Genomic DNA, 24,590 nt, shown 5'->3' on the forward strand with positions numbered 1-24,590 from the left:
CATCTGCCTTTGGCTCAGTTCATGGTCCCAGGGTCCTGGGATCCAGCCCCTCATTGGGCTCCCCACAAGGATTCTGCTTCTCCCTCTGCCTGTGTCTCGGCCTCTCTCTGTGTCTCTCATGAATAAATAAAATCTTAAAAAAACCAATCAGGACAGCCTGGGTGGCTCAGAGGTTTAGTGCCACCTTTGGTCCAGGGTGTGATCCTGGAGACCTGGGATCAAGTCCCATGTCGGGCTCTCTGCATGGAGTCTGCTTCTCCCTCTGCCTGTGTCTCAGCGTCTCTCTGTCTCTTTCTCTCATGGATGAATGAATAAAATCTTTTAAAAAAATAAAAACAAAACCCAAACAAATGAATAAAGTAAAATACTAGTATTACAAAGGATGCCAATTATACTGAAACAGTAACCAAAACACAGTTGAGATCCCTGGGTGGCTCAGTGGTTTAGTGCCTGCCTTCAGCCCAGGGCATGATCCTGGAGTCCTGGGATCAAGTCTGACATCGGGCTCCCTGCATGGAACCTGTTTCTCCCTCTGCCCGTGTCTCTGCCTTTCTCTCTCTCTCTCTGTCCCTCATGAATAAATAAATAAAATCTTTAAAAAAAAAACAGTTGAGCCTTGAACAGATTTGTACCGTGTGGGTCCACTTATACACAGACTTTTTTTTAATAGAGTATAGTACTAGAAATGTATTTTCCTTATGACTTCCTTTTTCTCTAGCTTACTTTATTGTAGGAATACAGTATATAATACATATAACATGAAAAATAGGCTAATCAGCTGTTTATGTTATCAGGTTTCTAGTCAACAGTAGGCCATTAGTTAATTTTTGAGGAGTCAAGTATTATGTAGATTTTTTACCGTGGGGAGGTTGGTACTCCCACCCCCACATTGTTCAAGGATTAACTGTAGTTTTTAAACTTTTATATACAACTTATTTAGATGATATATATTACATATTTTGAGTTCTGTGTGCTGTTCTAGCAAATTACTGAATCTGAAGGTAGAGTCACGAGAATCCTCAATTTGTAGCCACGTTGGACAAAAGTATGGATAACATGGGGCCCAATGCTAGCCCCTGGCATCGGAAGTGAAGGCAGTGTTATGGAAGTAAGCCCTTACACCTGTGGAGTCTGACCCTAATAACAGGTAATGTCAGGACAGAGTTGAACATAGGACATCCAGTAGATATCTGCCGAGAACTGGAGGGCTGTTTGGTATGGAAGACCTCCACAGGTCAGAAGGGTTGTCAGTAGAAATAGCCCAGTATATTCACTGCAGTAAAGACAATTTATTATAACAACTTTTCACTAGGTAACATATGGTTAAATCCATTTCACCCCCTACTGTGATCTCAGCAGGTCACAGCCATACTAAGCCTTAGTTTCCTCAACTAAAACAATGTAAGTGCGACCCTCAACCTCAAAGGATTATGGTAAGGATTAAACAAGAAGCCTGGTACACAGTAGGTATTCCATAAATGCTGGTTCCCTTTCTGAAGTGCAGAGTGTTGTACTGCACTTGGTTTCTGAGGGGCAACCAAACTCCTTTTCAGTCTACCACCCAAAGACACCATGTGCTAGCCTGTGTCAGAACAGTTGGTGGTGAGTGAAGGATGGCTAAATTGTCGGCAGTGACTCCCAAAGTAGGGTACCAGTGATAAGCCTGGCCCCAGGCACCTGATAGCCCAGCCTTCTGCTGTAGTAAACTGAAGGCAGAAAATAGCATGTTAATAAGCAGATCTTCGATTTAGAATTCTAACAAGCTCCTGCTTAAACTAAGGAGCCTCTGTATCCATTTGCCAGCATCATCTCAGTGAATGGAAGAGAAAACACCTGAGAAAAGTAACTTTACAATTCTTGTCTGAACTGTGATAGACAGAAGTGATCATTTCCAGAATAAGATTGAGAATGGCCAGAATAACTTTATAAAAACTTTCCTGGAAGTAACACAGTTCTATTAAATTTATAGAGTGTGCCTAAAAGAAAAATGTAAGACTATTCAAGGAAAGAAGTAAATTAACCTAGTGTTCAGGACACCAGAATGTATATATGGAGGAGGGGGGATAGGAAGGAGTACAGAGTAAAGGCCAAATGGACAAAATAGTTAAAAACAAAAACTTGCTCTTTGAGCTCTCTCTCACCTTAAGCCTAAATGCTTCATGCCCCCAGGGAACCCAGTTGTAAGAATGAATGAATTCATACTCAGTGTTTCACTTTAACAGTAAATAGGTTATATTCTCAAGTTTTATTAAGTTGCTTATACAAATTTAAAGTCATGAGCATGACTTCAGGATCTGCACTTTTTATGTCAAGTGCTTTAACTAAGCAGTTTAAGGCCTCCTGTATTTTTCCACACTCTTTCAGTTCTTTTCCACGAATTACAAGAGCCTCATAGTCATTGACAGCCTCTACTGCCTCATCCTGGGGAGAATCAACCAACTGTCTGCCCAACAAAGGCTCAGGGTCACCTGGAGAGGCCTCTTGAACTAAAGCCCCAGGCTCACGTGTAGTTAGCCAGCTGGACTTATGTTCTGAAGGCAGCGTTTCGTCAGGAGGATCTTCGGTGTATTCTGAGACTTCCCCACTGCTTTCCTCGGCTCCTTCCTCCAGATAATCTTCAGCAACTTCTGCTTTGCTGCTGTTGTCAGGTCCTTCCTCCATATCCTCCACGTGGTCTAAAACCACATTAACAAGAGACCTCCTAGAAGCCAGGGATCTTCTAGCATTTACAGACTTATTTATACTGTCAGGTATTTTCAGTGCAAAGAACCTTCCTGGTGGACTGATGTCACTTTTGGGAGTTGAAGCATCAAACTGTTTTATAGGTAAGAACTGACAAGGCGAGGTGAATAGATTTGTGCCTGGAGTATCTTGAAAAGTTTTGTCTTCATTTTCACCATCTGAAAGGATCCTTCTGGCTTTCCTTCTGCCTTTCTTCATATTACCTATTACTACTTCTGGATCATCTTGGGTCTCAGAAAGATCCAAGCTGAGACGCACTTCACCCCGCTCAGACTCTGCTTTAGAATTAGCTGCAGGGCCACACAAGCTGTTTTCATTCTCAGCATGCTGCAAAGACTGACTGGAAAAATTTTGTTCATTGTCTGCAGAGTCTTCCAAGAATAGGTTGAAATCACATGCATACTGTGATGAGGACGCTAAAGGTTCCTCTTCCAACTTGGCCTCATGTACTTGAGCATCCTGTAGTGCACTGCGGGATGCTGACCATTCCTCATCAGCTATTTCAATTACAGATGCGTGTGATTCTGTATTTTGATTTTCATTTGTCATGGGATTAATGGGCCAGGGACTACAGTGAGGCAAAGTCTCATCATCCTTTAGTTGATCTGGATTTGGCCCAAGATCATCTCTGACTGATTCACTAAGGAAATAATTAAAATTTCCCAGAGGGTTCTTTTGCAGTGTCCCCTGTGTAGGCCCCTCTCGCAGTGCCTCTTTTTGTATAGCCATTCCCGATGAGTTGGTCCAGATTTCATCTACACATCCACATCCCTTAGGTAAGATAGCTACAGAGTCAGCATCAGATGTACTTACAAGTGAGTGACTACCATCTTGCAAGACGGTAACATTCATCTTTATATTGGAGATATCTTGATTCTCATTCTCTTTGGGCAGATCATCAATGATTACACTTGCCATCTGGGAACTGATTACTTCTTCCTGGATATGGTAAGTAGGTAGATGTGATGAGGGCCAAGGCTGTGGTTTATTCATTTCAGGGCATTTCTTCTTTGTTTGAGAAGGAAACAGAGGTTCTCTCAGCCAGGTCCCCTCATTTCCAGTTCTTTGTTTTTCCACTAAGAGCTCTGTATTTTGAGACTCTAATTCAACAAGGAATTGAGCTTTCTGAACCCTTTGTTGAATATAATGAGATTCTTCAATCACGTCAAGCTCTTCTTTAACAGACAGATCCCGTGTGTACATCAAATCGTGGTCTGAGATTCCAGCTATCCCCAAAGAGTGCAAGTAGGCAATATGTTCATCTAGTATCTTATCAGATCTCCTCTGAGCAGCATGCAAAGACTGAAGCTGCAGCTGGGTTGCAGAGTTCTGAAAATCCTCAATTGTAAAGAGCTCTCTTAATTCTTGTTTAGTAAAATATCGGAAAGGGTTCTTCTTATCACCAGTAGTTTGTCTGATTAGTGAGTCCTTGAAAACCTGTCTTCTGTATATTTTCTCCTCTACGGTCCCACAAGTAATCAGCCTATAAACTACAATATTTTCCTTTTGTCCAATTCGGTAGACTCTATCCACAGCTTGAGCATCAGTTGCAGGATTCCAACTAGGGTCAAAAATGACCACTCTAGTTGCTGCAGTTAACGTTAAGCCAACACCACCTACTTGAGTGGTAAGCAGAAAAACAGAGTAATCTTTATTTTGCTGGAATAAGTGGATTCTTTTTTCTCGTTCCACAAGATGTGTAACTGTTCCATCAACTCGCAATATCTTAAAGTGCCGATTCTTTAAGAGGCGTTCAATGATGTTTAGAATTTGTCTCGATTGGGAAAACACCAGAGTTTGATGTCCTTCATCTCGCAGTCTCCTAAGCAGCTCTATTAGAAATATCATTTTTCCAGATTCTTCCATCAGTGTATCATCAGTTACGTGATCAATATGGTCCACGTCTGAGGCATCCTCCCCTTCATTTTCACCTTGAACAGAGAATTTTACAGACCCTAAACTCAACAAATGACGAGCCCGTGCAGATAGCAGCCTTGGATGATCACACAGCTTCTTTAAGACACCTAGCTCAGCCAGAGGTGAGCGTGTCTCCATTAACAATTCCTTGATATGATCCAGGGACACGAATTTCCTGTATATTTCTTCTTGTAAAGGCCTAAGACGTATCCAAATAATTAAATCATTTTTCCTGGAAAGGGAAGGCATTTTACAAATGGCATCACCATCTGGATTCTTTTCACTAAATCTGATCTCCTCTGGGGTACTTGACTTTTTTTGTACCTCTTCTTTAGTCCTCCTGAGAAAATGAGATTTTATGATTGCCATCAAGTTTTCAGATATTTTCAATCCCAAGGCTTTTTCCCCTGGGGTAGCATCCTTCTCTCTCGCTCTCATAATAGGATTTTCATACTCTATTTTAAAAGTTTTTAATGTTCCTAGCAGGGACCCTTGACAAGCAAAATCAAATAGGGACCACAGTTCTTGTAAATTATTCTGGATTGGGGTTCCTGTGAGGAGGATGCGATTCCTGGCAGGGACAGCACGAGCACATATTGCTGACTTAGTAGATGAGGTTTTTATTTTATGTGCTTCATCAAGGATGACGTAGTCCCACACAAACTCTTGGCCATTCAAGCTTGAAAGTTGCTGCCAATTATTGATTAACATTTGATATGTGGTGATAATGACACCATTCCTTTGCTGAATCCGATTGAGGTTTCTGGTACGTTCATCCTTACTAGAACCGTGAAAGGTTTTGACTCTCATTCCTGGAGTCCACTTAACAAATTCTTTTATCCACGTGCTAATGAGATTGGTTGGCATGATCAGCAGCACATGACTCACAAGTGTAGCATCAAACATACCAGAAAGGAAAGCGATGATTTGAACAGTCTTCCCTAATCCCATATCATCTGCCAAGATGCCACCTTTTCTTCCATCCCTATATAGGCTATAGAGGAAAGCTACACCTTCCTTCTGGTGTTCAAATAGTTGGTTGTGCAGTTCTCGATAAAGCAGAAGGCCAGAGTTGCACACATCTGTGAATTCATCATCTCCATGTTCTGCCAACTCCTCCAAGGCTTCCTGTATTTTTTGGATTCTGCTCATCACCTTTTCATTGGGAAAAATGTCCTTTGCCAAATTGAAAAGTTTAAATGCTTCTTCCAGATCCCCATTCTTAGTTGCTTCTTTGGCCTCCTTCACATATCTGTTTTAAAAAGGTAAAAAAAAAAAAATATATATATATATATATATATACACACACACACACACATACACACACACACACAGATTAGAAAGGAAGGAAGCAGATTGAATATTCAATCAATAACACTTTAGAGTCCATTTTGGAATCCAAACTGCAGTTGGGCTTTTAATATCCTCAATTCAGGATGGGAGACATTGCCAACAACACCTTCAAGCACTATTTGTGAGAAATGTATGTGCAAAGGTTACTGGTTCCACAGTATTTCTTAAAATGCCACCCATAAGTATAGAGTGGTATTTTCTTGTAAAACAAACCAACCAACCAACCTATACCTATATCATGAGAGTGTGGAAACAGGAAAGATACATGGGCACTTTTCAGTTTTTATTTTTCTGGACCTCTGTGATACATTTGACACTAATCATTCCCTCCTTAAAATTCCCTCCTTCCACTGGATTCCTCTAGATTCCTCCTGGTTTCCTCCCACATCACTGGCCATTTCTTCTGCTCTTCTTCCCATAGGGCTCAGTCCTGGCCCTTCTTCTCACTTCTTTTACTCTCTCCTCTGGCCTTCCACCCCCACCTAATGGGTTTATGAAATCACTCTCTCCATTCCAGGGCTTGCCCCCAAAGTCTAGTCTAGATCCATATTTTAACGGCCTTCTGGATGTCTCCACTTGAAAAAGTCTCACAGGCAACTCGAATTAATCCAAAATTAAACTAATTATTTCCCCTCCAAAAACATGTTTCTCCATTTATGTGGTAGTAAATGACACTACTATCAACTTAGCCATCAAGCTAGAAATCTGAAGATCATCCTTGACTCCAGTTCACATGAGGTCATCCTTGATATCCCCTCTTTTAATCACCCCCTCCCCTAGCCAGATAATCCCCAAGCCCTAGTAACTTTGTTTCCCAGGTATAACCTGTGTCTCTCCATCTCCACTACCACTACTGTGGTTCAAGTCACCATTACTTCTGGCCTGGGTAGTCACAACTTCTTACTCACTGGTCTTACATCCACTCTTGGCCCCTCTGATACATTCTCTACATAGCAGCCAGTGATACTGTCTTAAAATGTAAAATTTAAGGAAAAAATGTAAAAGAAATCATGTCACTCCTCTGCTTAAAATTCTTCAGGTTTATGGTCCAAAAGGATGCCAAAATAATTCACTGAGGAAAGAATAGTCTTTTCAACTATCATGTGCAAAAGAAATAAATTGGTCCCCTCTCTCACAAAAATTAACTTTAAATGGATCAAAGAGGAACAACTGGGTGGCTCAGTGGTTGAGCATCTACCTTTGATTCAGACTGTGATCCTGGGGTCCTGGGATCAAATCCTGTTCAGGCTCCCCACAGGGAGCCTGCTTCTCCCTCTGCCTATGTCTCTGCCCCTCTCTCTGTGTCTCTCATGAATAAATAAAATCTTTTTTTTAACATTTTTAAAATTTTTATTTATTTATGATAGTCACACACACAGAGAGAGAGAGAGGCAGAGACATAGGCAGAGGGAGAAGCAGGCTCCATGCACCGGGAGCCCGACGTGGGATTCGATCCCGGGTCTCCAGGATCGCACCCTGGGCCAAAGGCAGGCGCTAAACCGCTGCGCCACCCAGGGATCCCTAAATAAAATCTTTTAAAAAATAAAATAAAATGGATCAAAGAACTAAACATAATTGCTAAGACTACAAAGCCCTTCGAAGAAAATATCGGCATAAATCTTTGTTACCTTGGTTTTCGCAATGGTCTCTTAGATATGATGCCAAACACACAAGCAACCAAAGGAAAAATAAAAAATTTTTTTTTTTTTTTTTTTATTTATGATAGTCACAGAGAGAGAGAGAGAGGCAGAGACATAGGCAGAGGGAGAAGCAGGCTCCATGCACCAGGAGCCCGATGTGGGACTCGATCCCGGGTCTCCAGGATCACGCCCTGGGCCAAAGGCAGGCGCCAAACCGCTGCGCCACCCAGGGATCCCCAACCAAAGGAAAAATAAATCGGGTTTCACCAAAAAAAAACTTGTGTTTCAAAGTATACCATTAAAAAAATGAAAAGACAACCCAAAGAATGGGAGAAAATATTTGTAAATCATGTATCTGATAAGTGATCTGTACCTAGAACATATAAAAAAATCTTACAACTCAAAAATTAAAAGACACCACATGGGCACCTGGGTGGCTTGGGTCAATTAAGCACTCGACTCTTGATTTTGGCTCAGGTCATGATCTCAGGGTCATGAGATTGAGTCCCATGGTAAGTTCAGCAGGGAATCTCCTTAAGATTTTCTTTCTCCCTCTCTCTCTGCCCCTTCCCCTGCTCATGCACTCTTTGTCACCAAAATCAATCTTTTAAAAAAGACAAATAACACAATTTAAACATGGGCAAAAAAAAAAAATAAAAAAAAAAAAATAAACATGGGCAAAGGATCTGAATAGACATTTCTCCAAAGATGATCTGCAAATGGCTAATAAGCACATGAAATAATGCTCAACATCATTAGTCATCAGGGAAATGCAAACCACAACCACAATGAAATACCACCTTATGCCCATTAGGATGACTAGAATCAAAAAGCAAGAAAAAAAAAAAAAAAAACAAGCACTGGCGACAATGTGGATAAATTAGAACTCTCATAACCCTATTGGTGGGAATGTAAAATGGTGCAGCTGCTTTGGAAATCAGTTTGTCAGTTCCTCAAAAAAGGTATATATGGGGGCAGCCTGGGTGGCTCAGCGGTTTGCGCCTCCATTGGCCCAAGGCGTGATCCTGGAAACCAGGGATCGAGTCCCACATCGGGCTCCCTGCATTGAGCCTGCTTCTTCCTCTGCCTGTGTCTCTGCCTCTCTCTCTCTCATGAATAAATAAATATTTTTTTTAAAAAAGTTACACGTGGAATTACGGTGTAATCCAGGAATTCTACTCTCAGGTACAGACTCAAGAGAAATGAAAATATTTGTCTGCAGAAAATCTTGTACATGAGTGTTCACAGCAGTATTATTCATAAGCCAAAAGGGGAAATAGGGCAGCCCAGGTGGCTCGGCGGTTTAGCGCCTGCCTTCGGCCCAGGGCCTGATCCTGAAGACCCAGGATCGAGTCCCACGTCGGGCTCCCTGCATGGGGCCTGCTTCTCCCTCTGCCTGTGTCTCTGCCTCTTTCTCTCTGTGTATCTCTCATGAATAAATAAATAAAATCTTAAAAAAAAACAAAAGGGGAAATAACACAGATGTCCACCAACTGAGAAATGGATAAAAATGTGGTATGTGTGTGTTTATCTCCATTCAATGGAATATTATGTAGCCATAAAAAGGAATGAAATATTCATGCTATAACATGAATGAACCTTGAAAAAATTTTGCTATATGAATAACCCAGTCACAAAAGGACACATGTTTTATTATTCCATTTATATGAAATGACCAGAATAGGCAAATTCACAGAGAAAAAGAAGTAGATTTGTGGTTGCCAGGGGCTGGGGAATTCTGGGACTTGGGGTAGTTGGTAATGGCTAAAGGGCAAGAAATTTCTTTTTGGGGTGATGAATGTACAACTCTGTGAATATACTAAAAATTAAACAGTACACTTTAAATGGATGAAATGCATGTACAGTATGCAAATTATACTTCCATAAGGCTATTAACAACAAAATATTCTTCAGCGGCTTCCTGTGGCCTACATAATGGAGTTTAAGTTCCTTAGTCAGCCATTCCAAGCCCTCCCTGATACAACCAGGAACTGCTGACCTCTGCCTTAACTCCTGCCACTTCCAGCCTCAAACATTTTAACCCCTATGCCTATCATGCTACTTTGTATCCTCTAACCTTAGGCTCACACCACCCTCCTCCTCCTGGAATGTACTCTCCTTTCACCAAGCTAAACTCACTGAACTCATTGTAAAGACAGTAATTCTCACTGTTAGGCAGAATCTCCTGGAGCGCTTATTAAAACTGATTGCTAGACCCCAAATCCAGACTATCTGATTCTGTAGTGAGGGCCAAGAATTTATATTTCTATAGAGTTCCCAGGTGGTACAGAGACATTTTAAGAGCTGCTTTGATGTAGAGATCAGGTCTCACCCTCAGTTCCCCTAGGACGCCTTCCATCCCTACCCTATCCTCCAGCTGGATCAACTGTTCCACCTCAGGACTCCCTGGTGTGTTCATCTCTATCAGTGCACTTAACACACTATTAAAATTATTTAAAAAACAATCTGGCTAAAAAAAAAACAATCTGGCTGTATTACAAATGTATGAAATAATCTCACTGAAAGGGTAGAGGGAAAACATGCTGATCTAATAACCTAGGAAATGAATGTAATCTGCAAGACTTAAAGCAAAGGAAACAACATAAGCATTGTACTCTAGTGGATAAAGCGGTTTCCCATGCAGTATGGGCTAACAATTTTTTTTAAAGATTTTTATTTATTTATTCATAAGAGACACACAGAAAGAGGCAGAGGCATAGGCAGAGGGAGAAAGAAGCAGGCTCCCTATGGGGAGCTTGATGCAGGACTCAATCCTAGGACCCTAGGACCACAACCTAAGCCAAAAGTAGACACCTAACCACTGAGCAACCCAGGCGTCCCTAACAATTACTTTTTTTTAAAAAAAGAGTTTTCTTATTCATGAGAGACACACAGAGAGAGGCAGAGACACAGGCAGAGGGAGAAGCAGGCTCCACACAGGGACCCCAACACGGGACCTGATGCCGGACTCCAGGATCACATCCTGGGCCGAAGGCAGGCACTAAACCGCTGGGCCACCCAGGGATCCCCAACAAGTAACTGTAAAGAGGAAGCAGTACCTCAGCCAGGTGATTACAGTCAACATCAACAATGATAGATCATGTTAACAGTATGTACCTCTCATAGGATTTGATGAGAAGGGCACTTTATCTCTGTAGTCTTTCCCCGCGAAACCAAAAACCCCAGTCTAGTCATGACAAATGCTGACAAATCCCAATTGAGGGAACATTCTACAAAATAACCTAACCAATACTCCTCAAAACTGTCAAGGTCATCAAAAACTAAGAAAGTCAGGGGCTCAGTAGTTCAGAGTCTGCCTTCAGCTCAGGTTATGATCCTGGGATCCTGGGATCAAGTCCCACATCAGGCTCCCTCTGCATATGTCTCTTCCTCTCTCTGTGTGTCTCTCATGAATAAATTAATAAAATCTTTTTTAAAAATAATAATGTATTGGTATTGGTTCATTGACTGTGAGCAATATACCACACTAATATAAGATGCTACCAACAGGGAAAACTAGGTATGGGGTATGTGGGAACCCTCTGCACTGTATCTAATATTTCTGTAAGTCTAAAACTACTATAAAATTAACTTTATTTATTTCTATTATTTATTTATTCATGAGAGACACAGAGAGAGAAACAGAGACATAGGCTGAGGGAGAAGCAGGCTCCCCGTGGGGAGCCCAACGCGGGTCCCAAGCCCAGGACCCCAGGATCATCACTTCACTGAAGGCAGACGCTCAACCACTGAGCCAGCCAGGCGTCCCAAAAAATTAACTTTGTTTAAAACCAGGGGTGCCTGGGTGGCTCAGTTGTTTAAGCCTCTGCCTTCAGCTCAGGTCATGACCCCAGGGTCCTTGGATCAAGCCCCACATTGGGCTCCCTGCTCAGTTGGAAGCCTGCTTCTCCCTCTGCCTGCTGTTCCTCCTGCTTGCACTTGCTGTCTCTCTCTCTTTTTCTATCCAATAAATAAACAAACAAACAAATCTTATTAAAAAAATAAAACAAAAAAATGATCTGCTTGTGTTATCTGCCTGAACTTGAGAACAGGGATAAGGATCAGGTTTTAGAGCACTCAAGTGAAAGCCAAATGAATAAAAGATGAAGAAGAGGGAAGAGGAAGAAAAGAGCCTACTGGCTGCAAAACTGCAATTCCTACTGTGGCAGGTCAGCTGCCCACCTCCCCAATTCCTGCTGCACTGTAGAAATAAGCTACATTCCCTATTAGTCTGGTCTTGAACCTGAGGGGATAGTGCCAACCCCTGAACTCATTCTCCACTCTGCCTTCCCACCCCCAGGGTGCCTTCAGCTGGACTGCTGGTCTTCTGGCTGGGTCTATGTTCCAGAGCTCGAAGGAGAAAATACATCATATTTTATTACTATTAGATTGTTTCCAAATCCCTAAACCAGTAACCTACCCAGTATCCTGAACCCCTCTGTGGACTGGGCTGCTAATTCCAGCCAGGCTTCCTCCCCAGGAAGTAAAGTGCTGCCTGTGGACCCCAGCTCTAGGTCAGACTCCCCAAAATCATACACCAACCTTTTAAATGGCAACTGTCTGCCCAGACCTCTTACTACCAGACTAAGACTCATATATTGCTGGGTTCTACTTATCCTCTGGAACTCCCACATTTGTCAACCACAACTCGAATTTATAGTATTCCTTGGTCCCCACCACTTTTTTGATTGGGTTGAAGCCCGGTCAGCCAAGCTGCTTCACAGTCCCTATTCCTCCCTAGTTAGCAGGTCTAATACCACATCTCAGCTCTTCCCCTCTACCCTCTCTGCTCCACCAGTGAAGTTGGACCTGGGACAGTATTCATTCCCAGTAATGGAATTGGGGAGAAAAAATGAAATCTGCCTATTATAGCATCACCCTGGATTATCTGGTTATTTACAAGACTACAGTGTTTTCTGTAATACAGTTTGATTTAGCCACTCAACCTCTAATCACTTCCATTTTCTAGGGCTTGAAAGGAAAAATGTCATTTTTACTACTAATGCAATCATGTGTCCATCTATAACACACAAGATCCTCAGTGATTTGGAGAACTTAACACTTCATGGGCTCAAATATTTTTTTTCCCCAAAATCATTCCCCTATTCTTCTTGGGCATGGCTGGGGAAAAGCCAGGCCTGTTTGGGAGCCAACGGGACAAAGGAAAAGTAACCAGTTCAGGAGAAAGAACCCCCTCTCAATCAGAACAAGGAGAAAAACAGTTGCTACAGTATGGGAGAAGGCTAGTTTTTCTTTTCTTTCTTTTTAAAGATTTTATTTAAGAGCGAGAGAGTGCATGCCTGCACAAGAGCATAAGCAGGGGGGAGGGGCAGAGAGAGAAGCAGGCTCCTTGCTGAACAGGGAGTTCCATCCCAGGACCCCAAGATCATGACCTGAGCCCAAGGCAGATGCTTAACTGACTGAACCACCCAGGTTCCCCAGTTTTTATTTTTTACCAATTTAGTAACTCTTTAAAAGGCACTTACATATGAGGTTCTGATATGTTAAAGAACTATTCAGCTGCAAAACTGTCAACCCAGAAGAGAGATTTTCATTCCATAGCAAGGGACAATAAAACACAAATCTTGGGGTGCCTAGGTGGCTCAGTTAAGTAGTTAAGCATTTGCCTTCGGCTCAGGTCATGATCTCGGGGGTCCTGGGATAAGTCCTACATGTGACCTCTGGTTTATCTCAGCTAGAAAAAGTGCCATTGGCTTTGGCTGGATGTTCTCTCCAAATGCTTTCTCCTAAAAAATAATATCCTAGGGCTCTCTGGATAGGAGCCTACACAAGGTTTGGTTTGGGGCTCAACAATGTCCATCTATGTACTGTTTCACCTATAAGACCAAACACTTAAAAGCATTGTAAGGTTTTCTATAGTATTCATTTTCTGTGTCACTGGCTTTGGATTTCACAGATAAGAACTATCTGGACTGAACCATATGGCCCCAAAGAGATCCAAGGTTCTTGGTGCTTTCAGGTCCTCTCTACCCTGTCACAAAGAGATTACAAACAGGCAGGTAGAGCAAGACCTATTTCAAAATGGGTAAAGGCAGGTGGGGAATCTAGTCCCCTTCCTTTGTAACTTAAATCTGAAAGTTTTAGTTGAACTGGGCAAATACGCTTCTGCCAGAATAAACAGGAAGAAGACAGCATCTTCTTACATGTTAACAACATGCCCTCAGAAAGCAGCTGAACTTGCTGGCTAATTACTCCGGAAAAAACAGCTAATCGATAATTATGTCAAAACCAAAATTATCTTTTTTTTTCTGGCATAGATGTGCTTTGGCATCCAGATGGATCATACCAGCCAATGCGCTTCAGCAGGAAATAGTTTCCTCATTTGGGAGAGCATTTGGTGGCTGACATCCTGACTGGCCCTTTCAGATAAAGTCTAACTAAAAATGAAAAATTCTCCAGGAACAATAGTAAATTCTTTAGAGTAGGTACAGACCTCTAGTACCTCCAGTCCCCAATCTGCCAGCCCGAGGTTATCTGGTTAACTGCACTATAGTGCAAAACTCTTGTGCTTCAAGCAAGCACTTGTTCCAGAATTTGAACAGACCCAGGGGTGTTTGGAAACAAGTCCTGAACCCTCAAGTCTGCCTTCAATTCACCTTCAGGCCACCTCAGTGGGAAAGTAGACAAGCTCTTCCATTAAGATGAAAATAAAAATCTAAAAGCCATTACCTAGGTGATGGTTGCAATAATAATTCATTATACTGAATTGTTTGGTACATTTTCCTATATGTATCTTCTATTTCAGAATAAAAGTTTTAGAAGAATGTTACTTGGCAAAATACAACTGAATTGAATATTGGTCTCATATATTGCAAATTTCCTGAACTCTTTCATCAGCTCTTATAATTTTTTGTGGATTCATTAGGGCTTTCTATAAAAAAAAGACCATGTTATCTACAAATATAGATAGTTTTGCTTCTTTCTTTCCAATCTGCATGCCTTTTATTTCTTTGTCTGGCCTATTTGCCCTGGCTAGAACATCCGTTATAATGCTGATTTATATAACGTTGAATAGAGGTGGACATCCTTGTCTTGTTCCTGACATAAGGATGGAAAGCTTTCAGCTTCGAGTTTCTGAAGACATATTTGATTGATTGAGAAAGTTATCTTGTATTCCTAGTTTAAGTTTTTATCGATAAAGGATACTATATTTTCTCAAATGCTTTTTCTGTACCTATTAAGAACATATGACTTTGTCCTTTAGTTTTAGACAGGTTTGCTGTGTCTACTATGAAGTAGAGATGTCAGGTAAGCAGTTGGATACAGGAATCTAGAGTTCAGAAGAGGTCAGGGCTACAGACAAAAATGTGAAAATTCTCTGCATAAAGATGGGATTTAAACCAAGAACCTGTGCAGCCTGGGTTGCTCAGTGGTTTGGCACCGCCTTCGGCCTGGGGCGTGATCCTGGAGACCTGGGATTGAGTCCCACGGGTTCCCTGCATGGAACCTGCTTCTTCCTCTGCCTGTGTCTCTGCCTCTCTCTCGGTCACTCATGAATAAATAAATAAAATCTTTTAAAATAGGGATCCCTGGGTGGCGCAGCGGTTTGGCGCCTGCCTTTGGCCCAGGGCGCGATCCCGGATACCCGGGATCGAATCCCATGTCGGGTTCCCGGTGCATGGAGCCTGCTTCTCCCTCTGCCTGTGTCTCTGCCTCCTCTCTCTCTCTCTGTGACTATCATAAATAAATAAAAATTTGGAAAAAAAAATCTTTTAAAATAAATAAACCAAATACCTGGATAAGATCACCAAAGGAAGGAGTATAATTACAAAAAAAAAAAAAAAAGCAAAACCTGGCACTCAAAACAAAACAAAACAAAACAAAAAACCTGGCACTCCAAGACTGCAACATTAAGAACATTTATGGAAGAGTTCTACCTAACGAATATAAAAACAATGGTAAAGTTAGAAAATTACCACTTTGTAATTTCTTTTAAGATTTTATTTAATTATTCATGAGAGACATAGAGAGAGAGAGACAGAGACACAGGTACAGGGAGAAGCAGGCTCCATGCCGGGAGCCTGACACGGGACTTGATCCCGGGTCTCCAGGATCACAACCCAGGCTGAAGGCAGCACTAAACCGTCGAGCCACCTGGGCTGCCCACCACTTTGTAATTTCTAATTAAATACTTGATTTGGGCAATGATTATTAATGGATGAAAAGCTGATGGGGAACTGAGTACCCACAGGATGCCAAAATATCCCCAACATATTATTTATTCATCATAAGGGGGGAAATGCAATTTTGCAAAGGAGTGATCAGCCTGTGAGCACCTGATCCCACTGACCAATCTTAACATTACTAAAACTGGGACTATCCGACATTATATGCTTCTTGCTATGAGGCAATAAGAAGTACACAGCCTCAGGGCACCTGGGTGGCTCAGTGGTAGAGCGTCTGCCTTTGGCTCGGGGCATGATCCCGGGGTCCTGGGATGGAGTCCCACATCAGGCTCCCCATGGGGAGTCTGCTTCTCCCTCTGCCTACATCTCTGCCTCTCTGTGTGTCTCTCATGAATAAATAAATAAAATCTTTTTTTAAAAAAAAAAAAGTAAGGCAGCCCGGGTGGCTCAGCGGTTTAGAGCCGCCTTCAGCCCAGGGCATGATCCTGGAGTCCCGGGATCAAGTCCCACGTCAGGCTCCCTGCATGGAGCCTGCTTCTCCCTCTGCCTGTGTCTCTGCCTCTTTCTGTCTCTGTGTTTCTCATGAATAAATAAATAAAATCTTTTTTAAAATAATAATAAAAATTTTAAAAAAGAAGTATACAGCCTCACCTTTGAAATATTCATGCCAAAAATATTGATCCTTAATCTTTTTTTTGCTACAGTTTTTATTTTTATTAAGATACAATTGACATACAACATTGCATTAGTTTCAGGTGTAAAACATAGTGATTCTGTATTTGTATATACTGTGTAATTATCATCATAATAAGTCTAGTTATCATACATCACATAGATAATTATAGAATTTTTTTCTTGGGTTTAGAACTTTGAAAATTTGCTCTCTTAGCAACTTTCAAATATGCAATGCAGTATTACTAACTACAGTTCTATAGTTAACTATATAACCATGTTATACATTACATATCCATTACTTATTTGTTTTATAACTGGAAGTCTATAGCTTCTGATTCCCTTTACCCATTTTGCCCACCCTCCTGCCCTCCATCTCAGGCAATCACCAATCTGTTTTCTGTATCTATGAGCTTGTTTTTTTTAAGATTCCACATATAAGTGAAATCATATGGTATTTGTCTTTCTATCTGACTTATTTTACTTAGCATAATGCCTAAAGGTCCATCCATGTGGTCACAAATGGCAAAATCTTATTCTTTTTTATTGCTGAATAATATTCTATTGTGTATTTGTGTGTGTATATATAGGACATTTCTTTGTCCATTCCATCAAGCCCTTAAATTTAAGTTACAGGAGATGGGAGAACAAGCTAATGACACTACAAGGAAGCTGTAAGACTAATCCAAATCATTGGCATAGAAATAAAAGTTGGGGGTGGGGAGCGATTGTTCTAGATTAAAAGACTTTAAAAATATAACTAAATGCAGTGTGTGGACCTTCTCTAGGTCCTAATTCAAACAAACCAATTATAAAAAGATTTCAGACCACTTGAAAAATATGAATATGATCTGTGTATTAATAACAAGGAATTAGCTTGTTTTGTTAGCTGATACATTATAATTATCTCATAAAAATGGGTTCTTTTTTAGAGATGCACTAAAGAATTTAAGGATGGGATTCTGGGATGTCTTAGAATTTACTCTAAAGTACGTTAGACAAGGGGCACTTGGGTGGCTCAGGGGCTGAGCATCTGCCTTTAGCTCAGGGCATGATCCCAGAGTCCGAGGATTGAGTCCCACATCAGGCTCCCCTTTAGGAGCCTGCTTCTCCCTGTGCTTATGTCTCTGCCTCTCTCTGTGTCTCTCATGAATAAATACAATCTTTAAAAAATAAAAAAGTGAAGAAAAATAACATATGTTAGACAAAAAACGTGAGGCTATGAAGAGGAATCAGCAGAACCTGAGAAGCAGCCACCAGCAGGGTAAAAAGAAAATCAGGAGAGCAACGGGTCCTGGAAGCCAAGTGAATCAAGTGTTTCACAGAGAAGTGATCAACATTATCAAATGCTGCTGGTAAATCAAGGCAGATGAGGATTATGAAGTGACCGTTTATGAAATCATTAGTGACCTTGACAGAAGCAGTTTGAGTACAGTGACAGAAGAAAGTGGGTGACAGAGAATTTTTTTTTGGGGGTGACAGAGAATTAAGAAAGAGAGCAGCATACAAGTGACAGCAAGAGAATATGGACAATACAGAGTACATACAAATGCATGACAGAGGGAGAGAGAGAAACACAGTTGAGTGAGGGACAAAAGGTGGGTAACATAAGACAGACGGTGGGTGACAGAAATAAACAGAGGGTGGACGACTCTACCAGTCATCATTTATTGCCTCAGTTCCAAATTCACCCCTCAATACCTATTCTGTGATAATGGACTGAATTCCTTCAAACATCTGTCCTTTATGGTGAACACGATGCTAATCTTTCTCAGTAGAGGGCATCTGAAAGACACCACAGGAGGAAGGGGCTCTCCGAAGTTCTGGCTGCTGCTGCAGGAGCAGGACAACAGAGCAGCCCACAGGCGCGCACACACAGAATATGCAGTCCCTCGATGACCTTGAAGCCTCCACCTGGCCTGTCAATAACCTTCTTGCAGCCCTCTCAAATAGAAACCACCTCCCCCGGCAGCTTACCTGTGCCCTGGGCCCCCATATCTTCTGCATGTACACACCAAAGAGTTGCTGATAGGCTGCTCACCACCAGCACTCCAGATTGGCCTGGGCAAGGCAGAGCATTACTCTGCTATACAGTGGGCTGAACTACACCTTCTCCAATGAGGTCTGAGCTTCAGGCTTGAGGAGAGGATCCCCTTCCAACTTTGTCCTTCCTTGGTACTCTCCCTTAGCCCAAAGACACCATATGGAGTTTCCTTATTTCTTACAGTCACATATTTATCAATTTAATAACTCTTGGGATCCCTGGGTGGAGCAGCGGTTTGGCGCCTGCCTTTGGCCCAGGGCGCGATCCTGGAGACCCGGGATCGAGTCCCACGTCGGGCTCCCGGTGCATGGAGCCTGCTTCTCCCTCTGCCTGTGTCTCTGCCTCTCTTGCTCTCTCTGTGTGATTATCATAAATAAATAAAAATTTTAAAAAAATTTAATAACTCTTTATATTGAAATGCCGGTTTCAATATGCTGTACGGTTTCTACCTCCTGATTGGACCCAGAATGATACAGTGGCAGAGAGAAAAAGAGGGAAGGTGAGAGAATGAGAGTGGGTAACAGAAAGGGTGACAGGAACAAGGCGGGTAACAGAGGTAGAGAGTGGGTGACAGAGATCACGGATGACATACAAAGGGGAAAGGGGCAACAGCAGGGAGGAAGACAGAAACAGAAAGAGTATGTGGATGAGACAGAATGGACAACAGTGTGGGCAGGTCAATGACAGTGTCAACAAATGGGCGACAGGAGGGAGAAGGGGGCAATAGAAGGATGTGGTGGGTGACAGAGACACAATGGGAGAGAGGGAGCAAGAAAATACAAGTGTCAGAGAGGGAGAGTGAGTGACAAAGGTGGGTGGCACAGAGGGAGAGAGAATGGATAACAGGAAGAGATAGGACAAAAGTGGGGAGAAGGGGACGGTGGGCAAGAGAGGAGGTGGTGGGTGGGGGGCATCACCAAGGGAGAGCATGACTGACACTGAGAGTGTGTGACAGTCACTGTATATGACAGAAGATGAAGGTATGTGAAAGAGGAAACGTGCAGAGAGTGTGTGACAGCAGGTTTCAAAGTTTTCTTTTGTATCTTAGGCAGGAGGGGCAGAGACATGAGGAAGGAGGGACAGCAAGGGGAAAGAGGAGAGGGAAGAAGAGAGACAGAGAAACTATGTGAGAGGAGTGTGCCAAGGAGGACAATGAAGAGTGAAGAAGGTAGAGAGGGCACCTGGGTGGCTCAGTGGTTAAGCATCTGCCTTCGGCTCAGGTCATGATCCCAGGGTCCTGGGATTGAGTCTTGCATAGGGCTCCCTGCAGGGGGCCTGCTTCTCCCTCTGCCTATGTCTCTGCCTCTCTGTGTGTCTTTCATGAATAAATAAAATCTTTTTTAAAAAAAGGTAGAGAAGGTGATGCTTTGTGCGAGGAGGTTTCAGTGTAGGCAGATTTGGAAGAGGACAGGAGAAAAAGTAGGAGAAATAAAAGAGAGATTGTGAGTTGATGGGCAATGAGAGACAAGAAAGGTGTGAGGGTAAAGTGGGATTGTGAGAGCAAAAGATGACTGTAGGGCACCTGGGAGGCTGTCAGGAAAGATCATGTGAGAGCAAGTAAGAGGTACCCATATGAGAGGCAGTGTTGGGGAAATCAATGCACTTGCTTGCTCAGGGAAAGGAGGGGAGGGAGCTGAAGGGCTTAATCCTTTCTATCCCCATTTTCTGGATGAGAAAATTGAGGCTCAGAATAGTCAAGTGACTCATTTGAGGTTTCCCAGCTAGTAGGTGGCAGAGCCATAATTAGTACCCCAAATGCCTCAACTCTAAAGCTACTACTCTACCATACAACACCACCTCACTGTTTTCCCCAAATCTTCTTTAAAGAAGTCATGTAACGTAGTCCAAAGATATGATTTTCTTCCTCTGTAAGGAAACCTTTTAGCTTATCACAGCCTTGAAACATACTTTTAGGGAAGCCTGGGTGGCTCAGCGGTTGAGCGTCTGCCTTTGGCTCAGGGTGTGATCCCAAAGTTCCGGGATCGAGTCCCACATCGAGCTCCCTAAGAGGAGCCTGCTTCTCCCTCTGCCTAGGTCTCTGCCTTCTCTCTGTGTCTCTCATGAATAAATAAATATAATATTTTTAAAAAGAAACGTACTTTTATTGAAAGGGAGACAGAACTATTTCACTGCCCCCAATTTATTTATTTGTATTATATCAAAATTTAGAACCTTCTGTGCATCAAAGGACACTACCAACAGAGTGAAAAGGCAGCCTACAGAATGGGAGAAAATATCTGCAAATCATATATCTGATAAGGAGTTAATATCCAGAATATATTAAGAAAAAAACAATCCACCTAAAAAATGGGCAAAGGACCTGAAGGAACATTTCTCCAAAGAAGATATACAAAAGGCCAATAAGCACAGGAAAAGATGCTCCACATCACTAATCATTAGAGAAATGCCAAAGGAAAAAAATCCCAATGAGAAACCACTTCATTATCATTTGAATGGCTGGTAACAACAACAACAAAATCAGAATATAACAAGTGTTGGCGAGAACATGGAGACATTGGAACCCTTGTAAACTGTTGGAGGGAATGTATAATTGTGCAGCTGCAATAAAAGACTAGAGAAACGTTAAAAATAGGATTACCATGTGATCCAGCAATCCCACTTCTGGCGAGATATCCAAAAGAATTGAAAGCAGAATCACCAAGAGACATTTGCACACCCATGTTCAAAGCAGCCCCGTTGACAATCAAGAGATGAAAGCAACCCCAAGTGTCCATCACTGATAAATAGGTAAACAAAATATGATATGTGCATACAATGGAATATTATTCAGTCCTTAAAAGGAAGGAAATCCTGTCACATTACACAGTATGGATGAACCGTGATGCAATTATGCTACCTGAAACAAACCAGTCCCCAAAAGACAAATACCGTATGATTCCACTTGTATGAAGTCCCTAGAATCAAATTCACTGGGACATAAGGTAGAATAGTGGCTACCAGGGGCTGGGGGAGCAGGGAGTGAGAAGTTGTTTAACAGGTAGTTTTAGTTTTGCAAAATGAAGAGTTCTGGAGATGGACAGGATGATGCTTTAACAACAGTAGTAAAAAATAATAACAAAAGTAGTAATGTATTTGGGCAGCCTGGGTGGCTCAGCGGTTTAGCGCCGCCTGCAGCCCAGGACGTGATCCTGGAGCCTCTGGATCAAGTTCCACATCAGGCTCCCTGCATGGGGCCTGTTTCTCCCTCTGCCTGTGTCTCTGCCTCCCTCTGTGTGTCTCTATGAATAAATAAATAAAGTCTTTGAAAAAAACAAATGGTTTCTTTATATAAAAAAAAGTAGTAATGTATTTAATACCACTGAACTGTACACTTAGGAATGGTGACAATAGGGACGCCCAGGAGGCTCAGCGGCTGGGTGTCTGCCTTCCACCCAGGGCGTAAATCTGGGGTTCCCAGATGGAGTCCCGCATCGGGCTCCCTGCATGGAGCCTGCTTCTCCCTCTGCCTTGTCTCTGCCTCTCTTTCTCTGTCTCTCATGAATAAATAAAATCTTAAAAAAAAAAAAAAAGAAATGGTGACTGGTAAATTTGATGTATTTTATCACAACTGAAAAGTTTAAATCTCACTCCCACATCATCATGCCCCCCACCCTTAGCCATATGGTGACCGCTTACTCCTTCAACACGAATGTCTTCTCCTGAGGCCGAACTTTGTGGTTGGCCACTTCCGCCCATACTATGCCTCGCACATTATACCTCTTGCGGCACTTATCAAATATTACAGTGACTATTGGCTTACCTATCCCTCTCCACTACCAAATGATAAGCATTTTGGGGGTAGGGTCAGTGTTTTACTCATCTCTGCAACCCCCAGGCCTGGCGTTTGGTAGACTCAAGAAAGGCATGATCAGTGGAAGTTCTGGCTTTTAAGATTTTAAGAGAGCTATCTGACCCAAAAAAAGAGGTATCGGGAGGCTCCCCAGGCTTTAGAAATCTGGACAGATTCCCACGCCTTACTCAGAGAACGCGAGGGCGCCTCTCACCGGGCTCCACCTCAGCAGCCTGGGCCGCTGGGAGGGTCCGAGGGCTTCCCACTCCGACTCCCGGCCGGGGCCTGCGAGCTAGGCCCGCCCGGAGGCCCAGACATACCTCTGGTAAAGGGCGGCCTGCTCTGGGCTTAAGGCCGCGGCTTCCACAGACCCTCGGGACGCCTCCATGACCCTCAGTTTGGTTCCAGGTATTTCAACCGAAGATTGAATTTCGCCCGCTCCCACGCTACGCATGCGCCGTGCGCCTCAGGAGAGGCAGGACCAACCGTTGGCCTCCTGGCTGGCCAATCCGCAGCGCCGCACTCGGCGCTAACGCCTGAGCCCGCCCACGTAGGTCGCGCGCCCGCGCTTACGCGCCCTGGAGCTAAGAGGCAGTTGCAGCCCCAGCGGAGTGGGACGGCTTCGTGTCCTGTTCCTCTAGCGTAGTCAATCCAATCCAAACCGTGCTTCAGCACATTTGTGCCTGTGCGTGTGCCACCCTCGTGAGTGAAGTAGAATGCCTGCTATGATCTCAGTCATTGTAGTGGCCCCTAGAGACCTTCATAGCCCACGCCCCAAAATTTCCTTCTTTCCATGCTCGCCATTGCCTGGCGCTGAGCAGGCTTTGAATTCAAACACCCTGGGAGGCATGGTCCCCATGACTTAAACTCACATTGAAGGGTCTTCAAGAGCCAAGCCAAAGCTCTCATTTAAGAAATTAGTAGTGCTATAAAGCATGGTCACCATTTCTTTAGAAGCTCCAACTAGGATGCAATCATATTTTCAAACGTAGAGCTCAGGCAGGAGTCGTGCTAAGTGAGTTTAAGTGGCTTGCTTGGGGGGATCCTAAATAGGTTGTGGGCCAACAAAAATTGTCCTTGTTCTTACATTGTTCAAAACGTACTTTGTGATTCTTCAAGGTACTAATTAACATTCAGTATTTGAAAACTCACCTAACTGACCCAGTCATGCCCACCCTAAGTCCTGAGGTTTTTAAGCTTTTTGTAAATTTCATAGATCATTAGGAGCTTAAAAAGGTATCTTCTGAAAAGAGAATATGGGCTATTTTCCTGGTTCACATGATGTTTAGTCATATTTTCATATGGCTTTAAGTCTTTTCTGTTAAGAGGGCTTTGGGTATACTATTATCCTCAGCAAAAACTGAGGTTCAGGAACATCAAGTGACTTTGCCTAAGGTTCCAAAGCTAGAAGATGGCAGAGCCAGAATTCAATACCATGTCTATACAGACAAAAATCAATGTTCATTCACTGTGTCCACTGCTTATTGCTGGAAAGAAGAGGACAGTAGTGGGAAATGAGGGTGATGAAGTAATCAGAAGCCAGTTTGTGAAAGAGCTTGTTTACCCTGTTGAAGTGTTTGATCACTTCTTTTCCTGGAGACAAGTTGGGATGGGGGTAGGTTGAGTGTGCAGGTGTGCTGGATACCCAAAGTATGAGTGTGAGAGAAGAAGGGCTGGTGGGGAGCATTCCATAAGAAAGGAAAAAAAGAGGAGCACAAAAAATCTTCATCGTCAATTTGGGGAAGGCCATCTCCAGTTGTGCTTTGGCTCCAGGGTCTACCATCATCACTTCTATATCCTTGGAACACTTGAGCACTCAAAATGGAGCAAAGCAAAACCCTGATTACTGTCTTAGGCAGCTGCCCTTCTGTGGGCTGTAGAGAAAAGCTTAGAAGGAACTCCCTCAGGACCCAGGCTCCCGCCTCCCTGTTTCCCAGCTGTCGTGATCTGCCAAAGACTCTGAATACTGGGAAGAAAGGAACTACTTTGCAGCTTGCCTGCCCTTAGGCTACTGGATTTTTCTGTTTTTTTTTTCTCACACCCCGAGGATATTATTCAGCCATAAAAAAGAATGAAATCTTGCCATTTGCAATGACATGGATGGAGCTAGTGTATACACTAGCATTATAATGCTAAGCAAAATAATCCAGTCAGAGAAAGACAAATACTCTGAGTTCACTCATGTGGAATTTAGGAAATAAATCAAATGAGCAAAGGGAAGAAAAAAAGAGACAAACCAAGAAACAAACTCTTAACTATAGAGAACAAACTGATGGTTACCAGAG

General features: G+C 42.7%; 1 protein-coding gene across 1 annotated transcript; it reads right to left on the reverse strand.

Moving 5' to 3' along the window:
- Positions 1-2,208: 2,208 nt before the first annotated feature.
- ERCC6L (ERCC excision repair 6 like, spindle assembly checkpoint helicase) lies at positions 2,209-22,761 on the reverse strand. The gene is made up of 2 exons (XM_038587707.1): positions 22,626-22,761; positions 2,209-5,911 (listed from the first exon to the last, which is right to left on the reverse strand). The coding sequence occupies exons 1-2, from the start codon at positions 22,757-22,759 to the stop codon at positions 2,239-2,241; spliced, it is 3,807 nt and encodes a 1,268-aa protein (XP_038443635.1). The 5' UTR covers positions 22,760-22,761; the 3' UTR covers positions 2,209-2,238.
- Positions 22,762-24,590: the final 1,829 nt, after the last annotated feature.

This window comes from Canis lupus, chromosome X (genome assembly GCF_011100685.1).
Source record: "Canis lupus familiaris isolate Mischka breed German Shepherd chromosome X, alternate assembly UU_Cfam_GSD_1.0, whole genome shotgun sequence".
NCBI classification, from domain to species: domain Eukaryota; kingdom Metazoa; phylum Chordata; class Mammalia; order Carnivora; family Canidae; genus Canis; species Canis lupus.